The sequence below is a fragment of the Lampetra planeri genome, chromosome 82 (assembly GCF_965212315.1).
Source record: "Lampetra planeri chromosome 82, kcLamPlan1.2.h2, whole genome shotgun sequence".
Lineage (NCBI taxonomy): Eukaryota > Metazoa > Chordata > Hyperoartia > Petromyzontiformes > Petromyzontidae > Lampetra > Lampetra planeri.
In genome coordinates this window covers 1,219,682-1,244,141 of record NC_136186.1, presented here as the reverse complement: position 1 = coordinate 1,244,141, position 24,460 = coordinate 1,219,682, and the positions used below count along the sequence as shown (strand labels likewise).

Sequence of the window (24,460 nt, the reverse complement as noted above, 5' to 3'; positions counted from 1 at the left end):
ACTCTTTCAACCCCTAACCTTATAAACCTTTAAAAACCAACCTTCTCAACCCTCTAAACACCTAACCATCTAAACCCCTAACCTTAAAAACTCTAACCTTCTAAAACGCTAAATCCCCAACCTAAATCCCAACCCATCTAAACTCCAATCCTCTAAACCAGGGGTCCCCAACCTCTGGGCCACGGACCGGTACCGGTCCATGGCATGTTAGGAACCGGGCCGCACAGCAGTCGGTGAGCGGTGGGCGAGGGAGCGAAGCTTCATCTGTATTTACAGCCGCTCCTCATCACTCGCATTACTGTCTGAGCTCTGCCTCCTGTCAGATCAGCGGCGGCATTAGATTATCATAGGAGCGCGAACCCTACTGTAAACTGCGCATGCGAGGGATCTAGGTTGCACACTCATGAGAAGTCAGAATCTGACACTTATTTAAGTCCGCGCATGGCCCGCCCACTTCCGTCTGCGCCTCTTTCCCGCACTGCGCAGTTTTGGTAGGCTCACAAGCTAACCCTAGCCAAAATGAGTAAAAAACAAACATCGCTGCAGAGCTTCTTTGAAAAGGGGGAAAGACCCAATGGTGACCCCCCCCCCCCCCCTCCAGTCCGTGAAAAAATTACCTTCCACGAAACCGGACCCTGGTACCAAAAAGGTTGACGACCGCTCCTCTTAACCACTCACCCTCTAAACCCCAAAACCACTAAAACCATAACCCTTTACAACCCTAACCCTCTCATACCATAATAAAGGCTTGTTGGGTTAGATTGTGTAAATATAAATGTGTCGTTAAACCCGCCACCATCCGACAGCCAATTAGTGAATCTTGATTTGAAGCTTTCGTGGCTGCAGGAATCCATACTCTTTGGTTCTTTCGGTAAAGTCACGTAGGTAGAAATAAAATAAATCACGACGTTTCGATCGCAACACAAGCGGTCGTCATCAGGCAAAGGAGTCAGCCTCTAAAGGCAAACAGTTTATAAGGGTTGGGGATGGGCGTAGCCCAAGTGTACCGACAGCACCAGGAGCATGGGCGGTGCACGAGTGCCAATGCAGAAACAATGCCAATGCAGCAACAATCCCAATGCAGCAACAATGCCAATGCAGCAACAATGTCAATGCAGCAACAATGCCAATGCAGAAACAATGCCAATGCAGCAACAATGTCAATGCAGCAACAATGCCAATGCAGCAACAATGTCAATGCAGCAACAATGCCAATGCAGAAACAATGCCCATGCAGCAACAATGCAGCAACAATGCCAATGCAGCAACAATGTCAATGCAGCAACAATGCCAATGCAGAAACAATGCCAATGCAGAAACAATGCCCATGCAGCAACAATGCCAATGCAGTGGGTGAGAGAGCTGCCGTGGCAAGAGGTTATATAGGTAAGAAAGGGGGGGAGGAGCAAAGGGGGAGAGAGAGAGGGGGGGGAGTGGGGTAGGGGGATGGGGCTGCGTGAGCGCTAAGGGAATAGAGGACGTGAAGCCTGGGGGGGGGGGAGTGGGCGGGGATGCAAGTGGGAGGCTGGGAACGCTGGGGATGAGGGGGGAAATTAACTCGGAAAAATAGACTAGTACCCGGCAGATATGATGGAACAACCATAAATAGTAAAGGTTTTACCTGGTTAATAACATCCTTCCAATGATTGCTCAATTTGTATCCATCTTCTCGGTTGAAGTTATGTCTATATTTATAAATCTGAATGGCTTCATGAACAAACCTTTGAAAAAAACTATATCATGCGAGCCCACAGCGTTATAAAATTGGTCAGCCACGGCAGAGGTATTGGTTCTGCCGTGTTTCAGATCTCTCTTGTGTTCGCAAACACGGTCCGAGACATGTCGTTTCGTTTCCTCAATGTAGCTGCTACCGCAGGTACATGTCAGTTTGTAGACTCCAGATGGGATTAGATCATGGATTAAGAAGGTACTCCACTTCGGCCAATCGTTTCCACTATCAACTCACCTACCTACAAACTGGCCCGTTTTATGTCTGATACCTTGCTTCCATTCATGGGCAAGACTACCTTAGCAGCACGTAACAGCTCACTTGGTCTCTCTAATAAAGGACATTTCACTGTCCCCAGATTATTTGCTCGTCAGCTTTGATGTAATTTCTCTGTTGTTCAAGGTTCCGGTACCTGACACTTTAGCAATAATTGAAGATTTAGTCCAACATGGACTGAATCTTGATGTACCTACTCTGGTTAGGCACTGCCTTACCAACACTTACTTCACCTGGAATGGTACTTTCTACAAACAAAATGAAGGTACCCCCATGGGTTCTCCCTCATCACCAGTGATAGCGAATGTTTTCCTGGAGAAATTTGAAACAAATGCCATCCAGACATCCACCCTTCCTTGTGGAAGAGATATGTAGATGACACTTTCGTCATTTGGCCACATGGCCTGCCAGCATTGAACCAATTTCTCAACCACATCAATTCCATACACCCATCCATCAAATTCACCATGGCAGTGGAGAAGGATGGTAAGCTACCATTCCTGTATGTTTTGTTTGAGAAGAGACCTGACAGCTCGTTGGGACACTGTCTATAGGAAAGCCACCCACACATATTCCTTTCTGAAACCTGATTTCCACCACCATCCGGCACAGAATAATTCCCTCATCAAAACACTACACCATAGGGCCCACTGCATTTCCGACCAACACCACCTAGCCAGTGAACTGGAACACGTACACCAGGCCCTCAAGAAGAATGGGTACTCGGACCGCATTATTAGCAAAGCTGTTTCTCCAAATATGAAGAAACAACCCCCTGAGAAGGTAATCAAAACCATCATGTTACCATACATAGCAGGTGTTGCCAAAAAGATTTCCAAAATCTTAAACAAACACAAGATCCAGGTCCGATTCAATACAGTACACAAAATCCGTGATCTAATTCCATCTGGAGTCTACAAACTGAGTTGTACCTGCATTAGCAGTTACATTGGGGAAACAAAACGACATGTCTCGGACCATGTTCGCGAACACAAGGCAGATCTGAAAGACGTCAGAACCAATACCTCTGCCGTGGCTGAACATTGTTATAACGCTGTGGGCTCACATGATATTGTTTCTTCCGAGACCAAGGTACTCTGCAAACCTTCGGACTCCTATCAAAGGTTTGTTCATGAAGCCATCCAGATATATAAAATAGACGTAACTTTAACCGACAAGATGGATACAAATTGAGCAATCATGGGAAGGATGTTATTAACCAGGTAAACCCTTAATTGTTCATGGTTGTTCCATCAGATCTGCCGGGTACTGGTCTATTTTTAAATCCTTTATATTAAGTTCGCTTGCTTGCTTGCTTGCGTGCTTGCGTGCTTGCTTGCTTGCGTGCTTGCTTGCTTGCGTGCTTGCTTGCTTGCTTAGGACCGTGCAAATCTTTTGCTCGTTTTTTAACCCACTTCCCGTGATCCAATCGAGCTGACATTTTCCACACAGACTCGTTGTGACAAACAATTAATGTTCGTGAAAAAAAATTCCCAAAATGTTACACTTTTTAGGCAAAAACATATATTTTACATATATTCAAATAGAACTCATTCATGGCTTTGGCTGAATGTCACAGTATAAGAGCCCAGAGCGTAACCCCTCCACAGGCCGTGGCGGAGTAGCGCAGTTGGTAGCGCCCTCGATTCCCATGCCAAAGGTCGCGGGATCGATCCCCGCGTCCTCCACAGGCGAATATATTTTTAAATCCTTTATATTAAGTTCGCTGCCACGCATATAAAGGATTTATAGTGAAAAACTTTGTTTTAACGGGTTATACTTATTCCGTGTTATTTCCCCCCGCATCACCAGCGTTCCCAGCCTCCCACTTGCAGCCCCGCCCACTTCCCCCCCGCTTTACATCCTCTCTCCCCTTAGCGCTCATGCACTGCCCCCTCATCCCCCTACCCCCCCTCTCTCCCCCCTTGCTCCTCTCCTCTTTCTTACCTACATAACATCTTGCCACAGCAGCTCTCTCGCCCATTGCATTGGCATTGCTGCTACATTGGCATTGTTGCTTCATTGGCATTGTTGCTGCATTGGCACTCGTGCACCGCCCATGCTCCTGGTGCTGTTGATACACTTGGGCTACACTCATCCCAAACCCTTATAAACTGTTTGCGTTTAGAGGCTGACTCCTTTGCCTGATGACGACCGCTTGTGTTGTGATCGAAACGTTGTGATTTGTTTTCTTTTCTTTCTAATTACATGACTTTACCGAAAGAACCAAAGACCAATTAGTAAAATTTCCTAAACCCCAAAACATCTAAACCCCTAAACTTATAACCTTCTAAACTCCAAACCAATAAACATCTAACAATCAAAACCCATAAACTCTCTAAACTTCTTAAACACCTAATTCTCTAAACTCATAACCTTCTAAACCATAACCCAATGAACTCCTAACCTTCTAAACCCCTCACCCTCTAAGCACCTATACCATGAAAACCCTAAACCTCTGAACCCCTAAACTAAACCCCTAAAAAAACCCTAAACTCTAAAACCTATAACCTTCTATACTTCTAACCCTCTAAACCACTAAACCTCTACATATCGAAACCCATAAAGCCTCTAAACCTTTAAACACCTAACTATATAAATCTCTTAACCCATAATATTCTAAACCCTAACCTTCTAAAACCCTAACCCTCTAAACCCCTAACCCTTTAAGTCCCTAAACCCCTAAAACAATAGCCATCTAAACACCTAAACCTCTAAACCCCTTACCCTTTAAAACCCTCCCTCTAAACCCTTAAACCCATCATCATCTAAACCTGTCAACCCATAAACTCTTAGTCCAATAAATATCGAACCCTCTAAACTTCCAACCCTCTAAACCCATCACCCTCTAAACCCCTATACCCTTAAATCCCTATACCCCTAAACCCCTAACCCTCTTAAACCACTAACCCTCTGTGTGGAGTATGTTGGGTAGTGGGTATCACGCTGTGGGTGGGTGCAGGGTGTGTGTGGTGGGTGGAGGGTATCACAGGGTGGGTGGGTGCAGGGTGTGGGTGGTTGGTGGAGTGTATCACGGACTGGGTGGGTGCAGGGTGTGTGTGGTGGGTGCAGGGTGTGTGTGGTGAGTGGAGGGTTTCACAGGGTGGGTGGGTGCAGGGTGTGGGTGGTGAGTGGAGGGTATCACAGGGTGGGTGGGTTCAGGGTGAGTGTGGTGGGTGCAGGGTGTGTGTGGTGGGTGGAGGGTGTGTGTGGTGGGTGCAGGGTATCACAGGGTGGGTGGATGCAGGGTGTGTGTGGTGGGTGGAGGGTGTGGGTGGTGGGTGCAGGATGTGTGTGGTGTGTGCAGGGTGTGTGTGGTGGGTGCAGGGTATCACAGGGTGGGTGGGTGCAGGGTGAGTGTGGTGGGTGGAGGGTGTGTGTGGTGGGTGCAGGGTATCACAGGGTGGGTGGGTGCAGGGTGAGTGTGGTGGGTGGAGGGTGTGGGTGGTGGGTGGAGGGTATCACAGGGTGGGTGGGTGCAGGGTGTGGGTGGTGGGTGGAGGGTATCACGGACTGGGTGGGTGCAGGGTGTGTGTGGTGGGTGCAGGGTGAGTGTGGTGGGTGCAGGGTATCACAGGGTGGGTGGATGCAGGGTGTGGGTGGTGGGTGCAGGGTATCACAGGGTGGGTGGGTGCAGGGTGAGTGTGGTGGGTGCAGGGTGAGTGTGGTGGGTGCAGGGTGTGTGTGGTGGGTGCAGGGTGTGTGTGGTGGGTGCAGGGTGTGTGCGTGGGTGCAGGGTGTGTGTGGTGGGTGGAGGGTGTGTGTGGTGGGTGCAGGGTGTGTGTGGTGGGTGCAGGGTGAGTGTGGTGGGTGCAGGGTGTGTGTGGTGGGTGCAGGGTGTGTGTGGTGGGTGCAGGGTGAGTGTGGTGGGTGCAGGGTGAGTGTGGTGGGTGCAGGGTGTGTGTGGTGGGTGCAGGGTGTGTGTGGTGGGTGCAGGGTGTGTGTGGTGGGTGCAGGGTGTGTGTGGTGGGTGAAGGGTGTGTGTGGTGAGTGGAGGGTATCACAGGGTGGGTGGGTGCAGGGTGTGTGTGGTGGATGCAGGGTGTGGGTGGTGGGTGCAGGGTGTGTGTGGTGGGTGCAGGGTGAGTGTGGTGGGTGCAGGGTGTGTGTGGTGGGTGTAGGGTGTGTGTGGTGAGTGCAAGGTGTGAGTGGTGGGTGCAGGGTATCACAGGGTGGGTGGATGCACGGTGTGTGTGGTGGGTGCAGGGTGGGTGTGGTGGGTGCAGGGTATCACAGGGTGGGTGGTTGCAGGGTGTGTGTGGTGGGTGCAGGGTGAGTGTGGTGGGTGCAGGGTGTGTGTGGTGGGTATCACAGGGTGGGTGGGTGCAGGGTGAGTGTGGTGGGTGCAGGGTGTGGGTGGTGGGTGGAGGGTATCACGGACTGGGTGGGTGCAGGGTGTGTGTGGTGGGTGCAGGGTGTGTGTGGTGGGTGCAGGGTGTGTGTGGTGGGTGCAGGGTGAGTGTGGTGGGTGCAGGGTATCACAGGGTGGGTGGATGCAGGGTGTGGGTGGTGGGTGCAGGGTATCACAGGGTGGGTGGGTGCAGGGTGAGTGTGGTGGGTGCAGGGTGTGTGTGGTGGGTGCAGGGTGTGTGTGGTGGGTGCAGGGTGTGTGTGGTGGGTGCAGGGTGTGTGTGGTGGGTGGAGGGTGTGTGTGGTGGGTGCAGGGTCTGTGTGGTGGGTGCAGGGTGAGTGTGGTGGGTGCAGGGTGTGTGTGGTGGGTGCAGGGTGTGTGTGGTGAGTGCAGGGTGTGAGTGGTGGGTGCAGGGTATCACAGGGTGGGTGGATGCACGGTGTGAGTGGTGGGTGCAGGGTGTGTGTGGTGGGTGCAGGGTGAGTGTGGTGGGTGCAGGGTATCACAGGGTGGGTGGTTGCAGGGTGTGTGTGGTGGGTGCAGGGTGAGTGTGGTGGGTGCAGGGTGTGTGTGGTGGGTATCACAGGGTGGGTGGGTGCAGGGTGAGTGTGGTGGGTGCAGGGTGTGGGTGGTGGGTGGAGGGTATCATGGACTGGGTGGGTGCAGGGTGTGTGTGGTGGGTGCAGGGTGTGTGTGGTGGGTGCAGGGTGTGTGTGGTGAGTGGAGGGTATCACAGGGTGGGTGGGTGCAGGGTGTGTGTGGTGGGTTCAGGGTGAATGTGGTGGGTGCAGGGTGTGTGTGGTGGGTGCAGGGTGTGTGTGGTGGGTGGAGGGTATCACAGGGTGGGTGGATGCAGGGTGTGGGTGGTGGGTGCAGGGTGTGTGTGGTGGGTGCAGGGTGAGTGTGGTGGGTGCAGGGTGTGTGTGGTGGGTGCAGGGTGTGTGTGGTGAGTGCAGGGTATCACAGGGTGGGTGGATGCACGGTGTGTGTGGTGGGTGCAGGGTGTGTGTGGTGGGTGCAGGGTATCACAGGGTGGGTGGGTGCAGGGTGTGTGTGGTGGGTATCACAGGGTGGGTGGGTGCAGGGTGAGTGTGGTGGGTGCAGGGTGTGGGTGGTGGGTGGAGGGTATCATGGACTGGGTGGGTGCAGGGTGAGTGTGGTGGGTGCAGGGTGTGTGTGGTGGGTGTAGGGTGTGTGTGGTGAGTGCAGGGTGTGAGTGGTGGGTGCAGGGTATCACAGGGTGGGTGGATGCACGGTGTGTGTGGTGGGTATCACAGGGTGGGTGGGTGCAGGGTGAGTGTGGTGGGTGCAGGGTGTGGGTGGTGGGTGGAGGGTATCACGGACTGGGTGGGTGCAGGGTGTGTGTGGTGGGTGCAGGGTGTGTGTGGTGGGTGTAGGGTGTGTGTGGTGAGTGCAGGGTGTGAGTGGTGGGTGCAGGGTATCACAGGGTGGGTGGATGCACGGTGTGTGTGGTGGGTGCAGGGTGGGTGTGGTGGGTGCAGGGTATCACAGGGTGGGTGGTTGCAGGGTGTGTGTGGTGGGTGCAGGGTGAGTGTGGTGGGTGCAGGGTGTGTGTGGTGGGTATCACAGGGTGGGTGGGTGCAGGGTGAGTGTGGTGGGTGCAGGGTGTGGGTGGTGGGTGGAGGGTATCACGGACTGGGTGGGTGCAGGGTGTGTGTGGTGGGTGCAGGGTGTGTGTGGTGGGTGCAGGGTGTGTGTGGTGGGTGCAGGGTGAGTGTGGTGGGTGCAGGGTATCACAGGGTGGGTGGATGCAGGGTGTGGGTGGTGGGTGCAGGGTATCACAGGGTGGGTGGGTGCAGGGTGAGTGTGGTGGGTGCAGGGTGTGTGTGGTGGGTGCAGGGTGTGTGTGGTGGGTGCAGGGTGTGTGTGGTGGGTGCAGGGTGTGTGTGGTGGGTGGAGGGTGTGTGTGGTGGGTGCAGGGTCTGTGTGGTGGGTGCAGGGTGAGTGTGGTGGGTGCAGGGTGTGTGTGGTGGGTGCAGCGTGTGTGTGGTGAGTGCAGGGTGTGAGTGGTGGGTGCAGGGTATCACAGGGTGGGTGGATGCACGGTGTGAGTGGTGGGTGCAGGGTGTGTGTGGTGGGTGCAGGGTGAGTGTGGTGGGTGCAGGGTATCACAGGGTGGGTGGTTGCAGGGTGTGTGTGGTGGGTGCAGGGTGAGTGTGGTGGGTGCAGGGTGTGTGTGGTGGGTATCACAGGGTGGGTGGGTGCAGGGTGAGTGTGGTGGGTGCAGGGTGTGGGTGGTGGGTGGAGGGTATCATGGACTGGGTGGGTGCAGGGTGTGTGTGGTGGGTGCAGGGTGTGTGTGGTGGGTGCAGGGTGTGGGTGGTGGGTGCAGGGTATCACAGGGTGGGTGGGTGCAGGGTGAGTGTGGTGGGTGCAGGGTGTGTGTGGTGAGTGGAGGGTTTCACAGGGTGTGTGTGGTGGGTGCAGGGTGTGTGTGGTGGGTGCAGGGTGGTGGGTGCAGGGTGTGTGTGGTGGGTGCAGGGTGTGTGTGGTGGGTATCACAGGGTGGGTGGGTGCAGGGTGAGTGTGGTGGGTGCAGGGTGTGTGTGGTGGGTGCAGGGTGTGTGTGGTGGGTGCAGGGTGTGTGTGGTGGGTGCAGGGTGTGTGTGGTGGGTGGAGGGTGTGTGTGGTGGGTGCAGGGTGTGTGTGGTGGGTGCAGGGTGAGTGTGGTGGGTGCAGGGTGTGTGTGGTGGTTGCAGGGTGTGTGTGGTGGGTGCAGGGTGTGTGTGGTGGGTGCAGGGTGTGTGTGGTGGGTGCAGGGTGTGTGTGGTGAGTGGAGGGTTTCACAGGGTGGGTGCAGGGTGTGGGTGGAGGGTATCACAGGGTGGGTGGGTGCAGGGTGAGTGTGGTGGGTGCAGGGTGTGTGTGGTGGGTGCAGGGTGAGTGTGGTGGGTGCAGGGTGTGTGTGGTGAGTGGAGGGTTTCACAGGGTGGGTGCAGGGTGTGGGTGGAGGGTATCACAGGGTGGGTGGGTGCAGGGTGAGTGTGGTGGGTGCAGGGTGTGTGTGGTGGGTGCAGGGTGAGTGTGGTGGGTGCAGGGTGTGTGTGGTGGGTGCAGGGTGAGTGTGGTGGGTGCAGGGTATCACAGGGTGGGTGGATGCAGGGTGTGTGTGGTGGGTGCAGGGTGAGTGTGGTGGGTGCAGGGTATCACAGGGTGGGTGGATGCAGGGTGTGGGTGGTGGGTGCAGGGTGTGTGTTGTGGGTGCAGGGTGTGTGTGGTGGGTGCAGGGTATCACAGGGTGGGTGGATGCAGGGTGTGGGTGGTGGGTGCAGGGTGTGTGTGGTGGGTGCAGGGTGTGTGTGGTGGGTGCAGGGTGTGTGTGGTGGGTGCAGGGTGTGGGTGGTGGGATCAGGGTGAGTGTGGTGGGTGCAGGGTATCAAGGACTGGATGGGTGCAAGGTGTGGGTGGTGGGTGGAGGGTATCACAGGGTGGGTGGGTGCAGGGTGAGTGTGGTGGGTGCAGGGTGTGTGTGGTGGGTGCAGGGTGTGTGTGGTGGGTGCAGGGTGTGTGTGGTGGGTGCAGGGTATCAAGGACTGGATGGGTGCAAGGTGTGGGTGGTGGGTGGAGGGTATCACAGGGTGGGTGGGTGCAGGGTGAGTGTGGTGGGTGCAGGGTGAGTGTGGTGGGTGCAGGGTGTGGGTGGTGGGTGCAGGGTGTGTGTGGTGGGTGCAGGGTGTGTGTGGTGGGTGCAGGGTGTGTGTGGTGGGTGCAGGGTGTGGGTGGTGGGATCAGGGTGAGTGTGGTGGGTGCAGGGTATCAAGGACTGGATGGGTGCAAGGTGTGGGTGGTGGGTGGAGGGTATCACAGGGTGGGTGGGTGCAGGGTGAGTGTGGTGGGTGCGGGGTATCAAGGACTGGGTGGGTGCAAGGTGTGGGTGGTGGGAGGAGGGTATCACAGGGTGGGTGGGTGCAGGGTGAGTGTTGTGAGTGTGGTGAGTGTGGTGAAAGTCGTCAGGGTTCACACCGATCCACCACCTCCACCACCCCTACTGTGCAGTGGACCGGCCACCACAAAGCAGCACACGTCGGAGGAGTGAGCGGATGGCTCTCCCTATGCGGGCCAGGCTCCCTTGCTTCCTCTTCTCCTGCTGTACCACCAACTCCTCCACCAGCGTCTCCTCCTGTACCACCAACTCCTCCACCAAGGTCTCCTCCTGTACCACCAACTCCTCCACCAAGGTCTCCTCCTGTACCACCAACTCCTCCACCAGGGTCTCCTGTACCACCAACTCCTCCACCAGCGTCTCCTCAAGTACCACCAACTCCTCCACCAGGGTCTCCTGTACCACCAACTCCTCCACCAGAGTCTCCTGTACCACCAACTCCTCCACCAGAGTCTCCTGTACCACCAACTCCTCCACCAGGGTCTCCTCCTGTACCTCCAACTCCTCCACCAGGGTCTCCTGTACCACCAACTCCTCCACCAGGGTCTCCTCCTGTACCTCCAACTCCTCCACCAGGGTCTCCTCCTGTACCTCCAACTCCTCCACCAGCGTCTTCTGTACCACCAACTCCTCTACCAGGGTCTCCTCTTGTACCACCAACTCCTCCACAAGGGTCTCCTGTACCACCAACTCCTCCACCAGTGTCTCCTCTTCCTCCAGCACCACCAGCTCCTCCACCATGGTCTCTTCTTCCTCCACAACCTTCAACTTCTCTTTAGAGGCCTGGGCGAGCAAGGAGGATGGGCGCTGTGCCGGCTCCACTCTGTGAAGAGATGCGCACGACACCGTTACAACTTCCTGCTCCAGCAGAAATCAGTCCCCCCCCCTCCCCCCCATCGTCTATGGGTGGACTAACTGTGTGCGGCAGAAGATTAACCCAGCTAATTAACAGTGCCGCAATAATGCAGCATACCTTTGCCCACGGTGAGTCTGGTTACGAAATGGGCATTAGTCTGGCGGTGTCTCAGTGGATGAAGGGCAACTTGGGAAAGATGTTGCCACTTCATTATCTGTCCTCACCCAGAAACCAATTATGGAAAAATAAATCCGTATATAACCGAATCTACACGTTCTCTTTGGCTGGAACTCACAGCCAGAGAGGACCTGGGTTTGAGTCCCATACGTGGGCCACTTTCTCTGTGTGGAATGTGGAGTGTGTTCTACCAACCACCCTACCATGCCCCCCCCCCCCCCCTGCATGGGTTTCCAGAATCAGAATCTTTATTTAAACTGGATGAAGAGGAGTCCGATGAGCTATGAAGCTCTTCTTTCACAGATGTCCAGTCAAGTCACAGGGTCAGCAGGTTACAACATCAAACAAAACAAAGTATAGAAGAGTCACAAAAAAATATAATAAAGCGTATAAATACAAATGGCATAAGTAAATAAAATCCTGTCAGTTTTTCAACACTAAATGCAAGCTTGGGCAACACAGCGAAACAGCAACAAAAACAGCCTCACACCACACCAAGACAACAAGATCCTTCAATAAAATTGCACATTAAAATGTAACTTCCATTCCTCTGGGTTTGGCAACTGAAGCCTCACAAACACGCTGTGCAACCAGTGTTGGATGGACATCTACCCCAGTGTTGTAAATTGAACATCCGAATCATTGAATTGGGATCGTACAGCAGCAGTACATTTGTTCTGTACTGCAAAAAACTTGGCAGGACCCTCCTGAAAAAAGTCTTGAGACTGAGTGAGGCTCATGCTGGCTAAACAAGCGTAAAAGTAGTAGCAATAAAGATAAATCAATATTAAACACACATAGGAGCAGAGTCGTCCCCCGGGTACGGTGTACGGGGGGTGACCACCCCGGGCCCCGCGCTTTGGGGGGCCATGCGCTTCGATGTCACGGTGTCAGACGTAATACTTCCGTTTAACACGTAGGCTATCGCTCCGGATTGGCTCACAAGTGATGACATCACATTTATCGCTCTATTTAAGACCGAAAGAGGAGGATTTCTCCACGATTCGTAAGCCCACACCGTGTAACTTGCCCCAGGTCCCGCACCCCCCTATAGACTGCCTTGACCACTGGACAAGCAGATGGTGGCTTACCGTCGCTCAGCAGCTCCAGAGCGCTTCACACTGCCAGGAGCAGCAGCGGTGGTGGTGGTGGCTTTGCTGGCCGTGGTGGTGCTGGTGGTCGCGGTCCGGAGCCAGTTATGAGCCAGCGCCTGCGCTGGCGTCATACGACAATTCGGATCCCATCTGTTGAGAGACGCACGGGGGACACACGCGGCCACGTGGTGAGAGAGGCATGGTGAGAGCTTTGATGTTCCTTCCCTTCTCCCACGAGGTCCAGGAACGCACAGCAGCAGCGGAAGCCACAGTAGCAGTGGCAGTCCTCTGATGCCTAGCAGCGGCTTGGACAGACCTCCTACTCCTCCATAAGAGGGCTAACTCCACAGAGGGCCAGTGGTACCGCTTATTGGCAGGTCCACTCAGCTCCACATCTTCCTGGTGATCGGTGGAGAGCGTTCGCCGATCAATTGGAGGGGGGAATCCTCGTGGGGAGGGGGTGGGAGTGGTGGGTGGTTCTTACCGCAAACAGGAGCTGATGAATTCGACAAACTCTGGGTCATCGCTTTTGAGCACCTTGTGAAGTGGGAAGCTCCCCGGAACCCTTTTCTTGCCTGGGCAGAACATCTTCCCCCGATGGTCTGCAGGAGCCATGCACAGCGCAAGAGACGAAGTCACCAACCACCACATCGCCCATCTACCCACTTACTGACCGATTCATCAATCCACTCATCCACCTACCCACCCATACACTCTTCCACCTACCCAATCATTCACTCACCTATCCACCTACCCACGCACCTACCCACTCATCTACCCACCCACCCTCTCACTGACCCACTCACCCACCCACTCACCCATTCGCCCAATTACCCACCAACCTACTCGCCTACTCACCCACATACCCATCCACTTGCCCACACACCCATTTACCCACCCACACACCCAAGTAATGTAAAATACAAAGACGCCCCCTCCAAAACAAAATAACAACAGCCTGAGGCCACTCCCTAAAACTGAATCCGGTCTGTCATTCACCCCACGCTTCAACTCACCAAAGAACTGCGTTCTGTCGGGTGCTCCATTCACCATGTACCTTGGGGGCATCCCGAGAATCTGCACATGGTTGACATGAAGACAAAGGTCACCGGTATAGCACACTGTCGGGACAAGTGCTGTTAGATCGAGTAGCAAAATTAGCAGCGTTTGTTGAGGGCCAGCACTGTGGCACACAGAGACAGGAGTGGCGGCTGATTTCAGCCGCATCATCTCTACATAACAAAAAGGCTCAGTCCCTTTTACACGCACCTTTATATCATCCGCACCTAGTTTACACAACAAAGGCTCATTCCTAACAGCGTGCTTCAGCCGCACCGAACCTCACAAAAATAATATTCAGGGCCTACCTTGGCTCCTCCCACCCTCAACCAGTATATATACAAGGACTGTTTTTGGAATTTCTCTCACTTGATACAGCTATCGTGCTGTGAATGTTCCACCTGAAGACGGAGGCTTGTGTTGCCTCCGAAACTTCGTGATTTTTATTTTATTATTTTACTTTTATTAATTTTTTCATTTTTTACCTACGTGACTTTACCGAAAAAACCTAAGAATATGAATCCTTGCAGTCACGAAAGCTTCAAATCTAGAATTGACCCAGATACTTTACACACTCCACCAGGTATTCAGTTGAGGCTGTCTCGAACTAGAGGAGGCCCAGGACCAGTTCAGACAATTGTCACTGGTGTTGCCCATGAGCTGGAATCAACCTCAGTTTCTAGCACAGCAGGCTGACCGCTACACTACCGCTCTCCCACACAAACAAGACACACACGTGTACACGCAACATACGACAGCCGTTATTCACAGATCACCAATTGGCCACCCCCCCTCCTGCCACCCCCATAGCCCACGACTCCAAGGAAAGAGAGGGGGATCACGAGCGGACAGATGCCGTGTGGGAAATACCTCTATGCAGCGCGGGAGGTGATCTTCGTGGCTGTTGGACCGGAATAATTCCCTGCCCGTCGCCAACTCCGCCACCGTGCAGCCCAGCGCCCACATATCCACTCCACATGTCAAGCTATAGCCCAGCAACAGCTCCGGAGCCAAGTATTCTAGGGTGCCACCAACATTCATAGCTGTACAAAAATCACAAGGACAACAAACATATGTGCGTGTGTACACACTGTGTCTTAAACAGCATCATCATCATGCACATAAACAGTCACATGTATAGACACTCAGATACTCACATACAGACACACTGAGACAGACACTGACATATAGACACTCACACGGACGCAGAGAGACCCATGCATAAAGACAGCCATACAGACACCCACACGCAGACACTCACACACCCAGGTGAGGTCACTCACGTTGACTTTCCACGAAAAAGCTCGTGCCAAAGTCCGTGATCCTCACGGTGCCAGTCACGGTGTCTTTGACGAGAACATTTTCCTGGAGGAGGGGTAGAATGAATTCAAACTCAGAGGTTATGCCGATATCATTCAGCCAGCAGTGGATCAATCACATACCACGACACACGCTAAACAGGGGAACTAGATGAGGCATAGCGCTGTCGACAAGCGTCAGTCAAGTGCAATATTCGCTGTTTTCTGACAGCTGTCACTCGGCGGTGCCCCTTTCAAATGTGTCAAAATTAAATTTCGATTTAAAGCTTTCGTGACTGCAGGGATTCATCTTCTTGGTCCTTTCGGTAAAGTCATCACGTAGAAGGGAAGTAATACAATAATAAAAATAAAACATAATAAAAAACATAATTAAAAAAAAGGTGAAAACCAGGTCAACTGAGGACGGCTGCTTGCGTTGTGGCCGAAACGTCGTGAGAATTGTTTTATTTTTATTATTGTATTACTTCCCTTCGACGTGACTTTACCGAAAGAACCAAGAAGATGAATCCCTGCAGTCGCGAAAGCTTTAAATTGAAAAACAATACGATCATTTTATTATGTTTTATTTTTATTATGTTTTTTTATCTTTTATTAAGTTTTATTTTTATTATTTTATTACTTCCCTTCTACGTGACTTTACCGAAAGAACCAAGAAGATGAGTCAAAACTGGAGATGTGAGTAGAGGCGTGTCACGTTCAAAGCACTCTCAGGCACCATCAAAGTGAAGGGGGGTGGCTCTATTGACAACCGATTGCCGTTGCTCCAACAGGAGAGCTGCTTGGAGCTCACAGCTGGATGAGTGCCCGTTATCGAGTTAGAGACAAAAAGCCACGCACAAGAGAGTGCACGGATTCTGTGACGCTTTCCACTGCACCTTTGTCTTTGGACGTTTTCAATTTGCAGATTGGAATTCGATAACGAGCAGTTGTCAGGCCAAAATGCACATTTCGCACGTTTTAAAAAAAATTACGTTTGACTGTTTCATGTCTCCCAGGGTTTGGGGCAACGCTGATCAACGTTGCCGGTTATCTCTCTGGTGAGTCCCCAAGAGCGACACGACTCTACACGATAGTTTAATTCATACCAGATCACATTCACCAGAGGAGCATGGCCCTGCCTCCTTCCAGTGAGATGGGCAGAGCTTACATATCGACCCTGTGACCAACATGGCCGGTTTTCTCTGTGGAACGAGTCCCCAATAAAGATTCACCTCTGCAATCTTAATTTGTAGCTTTCGTGACTGCAGGAATTACTATTTGGTTCTTTCGGTAAAGTCACGTATAAAGCTTGCGTACTTTGTCACCCGTCGTCCTACTCATTGACATGCTAATTTTTTCTCTAACCCCTCCCTCTCTCCGCCCCCACCCCCCTCTCTCTATTTAAGACCTCGCCACAGAGACGTTCTCTCTCTGTGTGCCGATGTGTGTTCTCTTTCTATGTATCTTTCCGATATCTGTCTGCATATATGTCTGTCTATAGTTTTCTGGTTAGATTTGTGTTGCTATTTCTTTTATACCTGTTGATGATTGCTTGTGTTGCAATCGAAACGTCGTATGCTATTATTTAATTAATTATTTTATCTTTATACGTGACTTTACCGAAAGAACCAAAGAGTGATACACTTCTGCACCAAAGTAAAAGCTGAACGGTGTGTCCACTCACTGGCTTGATGTCCGCGTGGACGATTTGCCTGGAATTGATGTGGCGCAAGAACTTGAGGATACCCCTGGTGTAGGTTTTCACCATCGCCATGTCCAACCGCCGAAGCCCTGCATTTCTAATCACTTCATGAAGGCTCTCCCTGTGAGAGAGGCAGAAGCAGCAACAAAAACACGGCATCAGTACCATCCCCTACAATGCTGCACTGATTCTGATAACGGTAATCATGTTCATATTGTACGTTCACATGCACGATTATGACCAATATTAAGAGTTATAGTTCCGTGTGGGTTGAGGTCGTCAATTTGCCGATAAACCAAATCAGTTGGCATATCTGCCCACTTGACAACTTGATTTCATTGGCTTTGTTGCCGGGTAGTGGAGGGTTATCCATTGGGAGAAGATAAAAACTCAACACAGAACAGAAGCTCGGGATTTTCGCCAAGAGGTACAAGCATCACCACTGCCATGCAGCCACCCTGCTGATTGAGTGGAGGCGTGGGTTGGTGAAAGTCGCAGGGCTAATGGAGAAAAGAGAAGTGGTCTCCAATGCACCTGTGGCACATGGCAGCTCCACAGGATTACAATGCATGGGTGGTGGCGTGGGCATCTCAAAATTAACAGCTTGCCGCGGTGGCGAGATGACATCTCCCACGCCTGGTATGGAGGAGGTCGTAGGTTTGATCCCGACCGTGATGCCTGTACATTTGGAGTTTGCATGTTCTCCCCGTGGGCACGTAGATTTTTCTGTGAGTCCACTGGTTTTCCCCTCCACATTTATAATCAAAATGCTACTTTGTTAAGCTTTTATTAGTGGTCTGGTCGCTTCTAAAAAATATCTAAAGTTTGTTAAGTTAGTTAACCACGTTATTGGCGGAGGGGGGGGGGCGGCATGCAGTACATACTTCAACAGCTCCATGACGATGCAGTAGTGTCCTCTGAAATGAAATATGTTCAGGACTTTGATGACGTTGAAATCTTCATCACTGCCCTCGCCCTGAAGTTCCAGAGCTATCTGGAGCTCCATCTTCTGGTATATTTCGTGCTTGGAGCTGCACAGAGGAAGTCCACAAATGAAGAGCCTGCATTTGCTTAAGGGATATCCAGAGCCAAATTAAATTCAAAATAAAATAATTAAATATGAATTCACCAGGTCTAACAGCACCAGGAGTTCCAGTAGCACAATTGACTATCATTGGTGAGGAGCTCCCACAGAGGGAGCAGGAGCCGACGTAGGGCACCCAATAGGATTTGAAAGTGAAGAACCATTCAAATCGGATTGGTCATTTGAGAAATCTAAATGCAAACGCATGTTAACACAACGCATTCTCACTTCAATGTGCCTCTTCCATTCGGGCACACTTCGCATAACACGGAATGTGCCCGTAATAACACGAACGCGCCCATTGCAACACGGAACACCACTCGTTATAACGTAGAACACGCCTGTTAAAGCACGGAACCCGCCCGTTATAACACGATCTGTGAGTAGTCGACAACAAACTACTTTCTTGAGCTGCAATGATACATTACTCGCAATGATAAAGTAACGTGACGGCATACCCTCAGTTATTGGTCTCGTCATCTCAAGGTGTATGAGTGCATTGTATCCCGACAAACATTATTACATTATTTATGGGAAAATTATTTTCGCTCAATACTTTTTTACTGAACGCGGAACTTTTCAGGAATGTATCTACAGCATTAAATGAGAAATTACCGTAATGTGCAGGTAATCTTTCAGCAATGGGTTGTTTGCCCCAATATTAGTTTACACTGTGTGTGTGTATTTTAAGCTTTAGAGAGGAAAAATCTGAGAACCCAGAAGGAACTGATGCAGAACAGGGGTAGAACATGCAAACTCCATACAGGAGGGCACCCGAATCAGGAGTCGAACCCAGGCCCCCCTTCTCGCTTTGATGCACGAGTGTCATCACTGCCAATTTTGGAGCTTTCGTGACTGCAGGAATTATTCTATGGTTCTTTCGGTTAAGTCACGTATAAAGATAAAATAATAAAAATAATACATTACATTTCGATATTTTACTAGGTTATTTAATTTTAGTGTGCCTATCTTCTAATTATCATTGACATGCTAATTTTTTCTCTGCCCCCTCCCTCTCTCCGCCCCCTCTCTATATTTAAGGCCTCGTCACAGAGACGACCTCTCTCTTTCTGCCGATACGTGTTCTCTCTCTGTGTGTCTTTGTGATGTCGGTCTGCTTGTGTGTCTGTCTACAGTTTTCTGGTTAGATTTTTGTTGCTATTTCTTTTATACCTCATGACGATTGCTTGGGTTGCAATCGAAACGTCGTAGTATGCTATTATTTAATTTATTATTTTATCTTTATACGTGACTTTACCGAAAGAACCAAAGAATAATGTCATCACTGCATCGCACGGCTGCCCGTGGCAACGGACTGAACAACAACATCTGCCTCGTGACGGCGCGGCTCTGAAGTCTTACCTCGATGGTGACACCAGGATCTTGATGGCCACCAGGATGTTCCTTTTGTGATCAAGGCATTGGATCACCTGGCCTTGACCTCCTTCTCCAATCTTCTTCAGCACCTCATAGCGATAGCGGAGGTGCTCATGCCGGAACTGCACAAAAGGTGCAATCATTTAAAGTGAATATAATTAAAATCACAAAGTTTAAGAAGTGAGAATGTATATTCTTTGAGATATGCAAATTCCTTTGTCAAGGCGCTCTTCCCCCTCCAACAGAGCTTAAATATACGCTCCAAGCCTGGTGGTGTTCATTCAGACGCTGTCTTCCCGACAGACCTGTTCTTCACCTGAGGACGGCTGCTTGCGTTGTGGCCGAAACGTCGTGAGAATTATTTTATTATGTTTTATTTTTATTATTTTATTATTTCCAATCTACGTGACTTTACCGAAAGAACCAAGAAGATGAAACAGCTTAACAGCCCATTGGATTTCCTGCAGTATAAATACTTCTGATTCTACTGGGCACGTGTTAACAAAGAGCTTCACAGCCCATCGGATTTCCTGCGTCATTCAGACGCTGTCTTTCTGACAGACCTGTTCTTCACCTGAGGACGGCTGCTTGCGTTGTGGCCGAAACGTCGTGAGAATTATTTTATTATGTTTTATTTTTATTATTTTATTATGTTTTATTTTTATTATTTTATTATGCTTTATTTTTATTATTTTATTATGTTTTATTTTTATTATTTTATTATTTCCATTCTACGTGACTTTACCGAAAGAACCAAGAAGATCTTTCGGTAAAGTCACGTACATAGATTGAAAGAAAATAACAAAAAACTAAAAACAATCAAGGGTTGCCGGGTGAAAATTATCATGTTAATGACAGATTAGTATGTTAATGGAATATCGCAGAGCCGCAACCGAGGGGTCGGCATGCAAAGTGGCTGTGTTAGTGTGAAAGCGCAAGTTTGAAATGGGCATAAAGCACGACTATCATCAGAAGGTGGTAGGATGGGAAGATCATAGCCAGTTATGACTTAAACTGGTTGATAACGTCCTTCCAATGATTGCTCAGTTTGTACCCATCTTCTCGGTTTAAATTGTGTCTGTGTCGATAAAAATGGATGGCTTCATGAATGAATCTTTGTTGATAGCCAGTGGGCTTGCAAAGTACCTTCGTCTTAGAGAAATTTATTTCGTGTGAGCCCACCGCATTAAAACAATGATCAGCCACGGCTGAGGTATTGGTCCTAACGTGTTTCAGATCCGACCTAGTTTTGGATCGGTCTTATATTCACGAACATCAGGCAGATCTGAAACTGTCGGGTTGGCTGCCCAGCACTTGCATTAATATTGGCTGCTGACATTTGGGCTATGCCCATTTCAAACCCTAATAAACAGTTTGCCTTTGGAAGCTAACCCCCCTTTTCCTGAAGACGACCGATTGTGTTGCGATTGAAACGTTGTAGTTTTACTTTTTGTTATTTTCTTTGAACCTATCTACTTGACTTTACCGAAAGACCCAAAAAATATGAATTCTTGCAGTCACGAAAGCTTTAAGTCAAGGATTTAAGTGAGAATGTAATTTTCTAATGTATTTTCTGTAATGATTACGTTGTTTTAAATCTGTCATTGTGGAATGTTCTGATGTCTGCTGGCTCAGTCACCCTTAAAAAAGAGCTTCTTAGCTCAATGGGTTTTACTCGCGATAAAAAATCCTGATTCTGAAGTGCATTGGTGTGTGTGATAGCCTTGGTTGGTACTTCAGGTGCAATGACAAGAAGCCACAAACCCCGCTACCGATGGGCCCTGTGACCGCCCCCACAGCCGGTGTTTTGTTGCGAGCCTCACCAGAATGTAATTTTGTTCTTGGTCGTCGTATCCATCATTGTTGCATCCCTCAGATTTGTTGTAGAGTGCAAAGTACCACACTTCCTGCATGGCTGCGAGTTCTAGCTTCTCACGGTGGGTCAAGTGAGGGCCAAAGAGAGCCATGATTTCTGCAGACATGAGAATAACAACAACATCTGTGTGATCCCAAAGTTGAGCAATTTGTAGGAAAATATTACAGGATTGGGATGTTTTGGCCAATACCAGTTATGTCTGTATGTATGTTGAACTTCTTTTGCACCGTACGTAGCCAATGGTGCCAAATGGATACGCAGGGGGAGGGCAATAAACTAAACATGAAAAGTTCTAAAGAAAGTAGTTTTCAATCTAGATGATTTGAAAGTGTATAGCTCCAGTGGCTTCCTAATCATCTTCTTGGTTCTTTCGGTAAAGTCACGTAGAAGGTAAGTAATAAAATAATAAAAATAAAACATAATAAAACCGAAAGAACCAAGAAGATGAATCCCTGCAGTCACGAAAGCTTTAAATCGAAATTTGGCTTCCTAATATCGGAAGTGCATCTGAAAGCGTGTGATGTGCTGAGGCCAGAGCACAGATAATCATCCCCATGCAACATGGCCACCATGATGCAGTCCCCCATGCAACATGGCTACCATTAAGTCCCGCATGCAACACTGCCAACATGAAGTCCCTCATGCAACTTGGCTACCTGGACATCACCCATGCATCATGGCCGCTATGAAATCTCCAATGCATCACGGTCACTGTGAAATGCACCATGTAACATGGCCATTGTGATGTTCCACCATTCACCATGGCCCTCTGTGACGTCCCTCATTACTGTCCTTACCTTGCGGTGATTTGCTGCAGATGGAGGCGGTGCCCTCTGAGGACAGCGCACTCCACGTGGTGCAAGATTCGCCCTTACTCCTCGCCTCTCCAGCTCGGCTCATCTACACACACACAAAGACAAAGGTCCACCACGTAAACTTCAGCAAGATGTTGGGGAAAGCGCAGGAGGCGAGCACTGAGCCCAGGATCTCTCCGAGATCCTGGGCTCCACAATCAGGAGGGTCCTGCCAAGATGTTGTGTCAGTTCTCAGCGTTGGGATATTTGGCCAATATCTGATGTCACACTTGGATTTACAATGAGACACGTGTGGATTTAGAGGACACACACAGGTGAATGGCATCCTTCAAACTGTTAAGAGAAGAGGGGCTGGGCCAGGACATGCCACGGCCAGGAGGAACAACGATGGCCGATGGTCAAGAAGAATAACGGAGCTGCAGCCAAGTATCGGAGCACGTCTGAGAGGACAGCTTCCAGAAAGATGGAGCGACAAAATCGGTGCTTGGTGGATTATTCCATCGCAGGATCGTGAGCAGCAACTCAGGGAAGGAGGCCTTCATCCAGTAGTGGATAGATAAAAGTACTGTAGATTATTCACATGTAGACAGGCAGGTACACAGACAGGATCTCGGGGGAGATACTCTGATAGATGCACACACACTCAGGCAGGCAAGTAGATGCACACTCAGGTATATGGATAGGCGACAGGTAGCCACACACCGAGTGGAGAGCACACGTCCATCCATACTTCACCACACGAGTCGAAGAGCCACACGTACCTCCATGGCAGCAACTTGCAGAGCAGGGTGCACAGAACTCACAGCGTCTCTCGTACAGTCCGGGTCTCTGCGTGCGGAGCAGGAGACGAAGGCGAGGATCACAAAGAGTCGAGGGGGCGTGAGTGCTCCCAGATCTCAACATGAGTCAAGTCACAACGCGGGCTTACATCCTCACCATGAGCCCACATCATCAACACAGACTCACATCATCACCACTCACTCACAACACGAAATACAAAAACAACAACAACCGACATTCGCCACTAAGTAGGGGTAATGTGCCGGGCCAGGTGCACTTTTAGTCCACGTGAAGTGTCGAAGGCTGACAAGACGTCACGGGATAGACCCAGGTTCCAAAGGTTGGCTGAGATGACTGGTAGATACACCAGCTGTATCCCCAACTGTGCCAACTTGTTGAATTTTATCCGCTACTCGTTTGAAGCGTCACTCCTCTTTCCTCAGTTGTTGTTGGAAGGCGACTGCCTCCTACTGCCCGGTAGGATCCTTCACGAGCTTCCTCGTGAAGGATGCTATCCACACCGCTGATACCAGTCTTCTGCAAGTCCACTCAGCTCCACATCCTCCCATACAGCATCAGTCCATATTTTTTGACAGCCCATGTCGTGCCCGTTTACCCCCCTTTATGCAACCAAAAGAAACTGCTTGGGTATGCGGTCTACAAGACCCAGCCAATGCAGCCTTGCCTGCCGGAGGGACTTACTGGTGGGAATGTCTCCAGATCTTTCAAGTATTTATGAGCCCCTCACACAATCCAGCCTGGTTAAACCCAGGATGGATCGTACAATCAACAACACCACCATCAACACCACCAACACCAACAATACCACCAGCAAGACCACCACAAACAAGAATATCACCACCATCAACACCATCACCAAAACCATCACCACCCCCATCAACATCACCTCCATCAACACCACCCCCATTAACACCACCAACACCACCATCACCAACACCACCATCAACACCCAAAATACCACCTCCATCAACACCACCCCCATCAACACCAACACCACCAACAGCACCATCACAAACAACACCAACACGACCACCAATGACACCACAATCAACAACACCACCAACACTAACAATACCACCACCATCAACATCACCAACACCACCACCAAGACCACCACCACCAACACAACCACTAACAACACCACAATCAACAACACAACCACCAACACCACCACCATCACAGACAACACCAACACGACCACCACAACACCACCATCACAAACAACACCACCAAGACCACCACCATCAACACCACCAACACCACCACCATCAACACCAACAACACCACCACCACTAACAACAAAGATAAAGATCCCCCTTATAGCTGAAATAGACTGTTGGGGCAAGTGCTGTTAGCCAGCAGCACCTATGAAGGGCAGAACGGCACACGAGGGGGTGGGTGGCCAGCACCACGCCCGGCCGCCTTTGTGTTTACACACACACAGACTCACACACACAGAGACTCACACACACACAGACTCACACACACACAGACTCACACACACACAGACTCACACACAGACTCACACACACAGACTCACACACACACACAGACTCACACACACACATACTTACACACACACAGACTCACACCATTTCTCACCTTCGCCAGATGCTCCCCCCGACTCTAACGGACAAACTGCCTGAGGGAGACACGAGGGGGCGGTACCAAGTGACCACGCCCACTATGACGTCGCAGACCTGAGCCCCTCCCCCCCACCGGAGCCCCTCCCCCCACCGGAGCTCCTCCCCCCCATGCCCAACCCCTCGCCCCGCCCCTTCACCCCCCTCGCCCCGCCCCTCCCCCCGCTGCTACTTCCGCTGAGGCCCGGGCGAGTGGAGGCGGCGCTGTGCATTGTGGGTGGCGAGCGGACGATTTGGATTCCCGCTCGCGGCCACCGTCGGTGGCTCGCGAGCTTCTGAAGCGGCGGCTCGCTGGCTGGGCCTCCTCTACGTCGACTCAGCCCGAACAAGGCGAGCACCTTGCACGCTGTGGACGCAGCAGCAGCAGCGGCGGTGGTGGGGGGGGGGCAGAGGAGGCGCCTGTTGAGTTCACGGCCCC

General features: G+C 51.0%; 1 protein-coding gene across 1 annotated transcript; it reads right to left on the bottom strand.

Annotated features, from left to right (window-relative positions):
• Positions 1–295: 295 nt before the first annotated feature.
• Positions 296–22,365, bottom strand: LOC144738379 (dual specificity tyrosine-phosphorylation-regulated kinase 2-like). The gene is made up of 12 exons (XM_078621417.1): positions 22,360–22,365; positions 21,581–21,683; positions 20,731–20,879; positions 18,893–19,029; positions 17,331–17,477; positions 16,429–16,567; positions 14,730–14,811; positions 14,317–14,489; positions 13,404–13,464; positions 12,872–12,989; positions 10,984–11,083; positions 296–316 (listed from the first exon to the last, which is right to left on the bottom strand). Exons 1-12 carry the CDS (start codon positions 22,363–22,365, stop codon positions 296–298), a joined length of 1,236 nt encoding a protein of 411 aa, XP_078477543.1.
• Between the last annotated feature and the right edge of the window lie 2,095 nt (positions 22,366–24,460).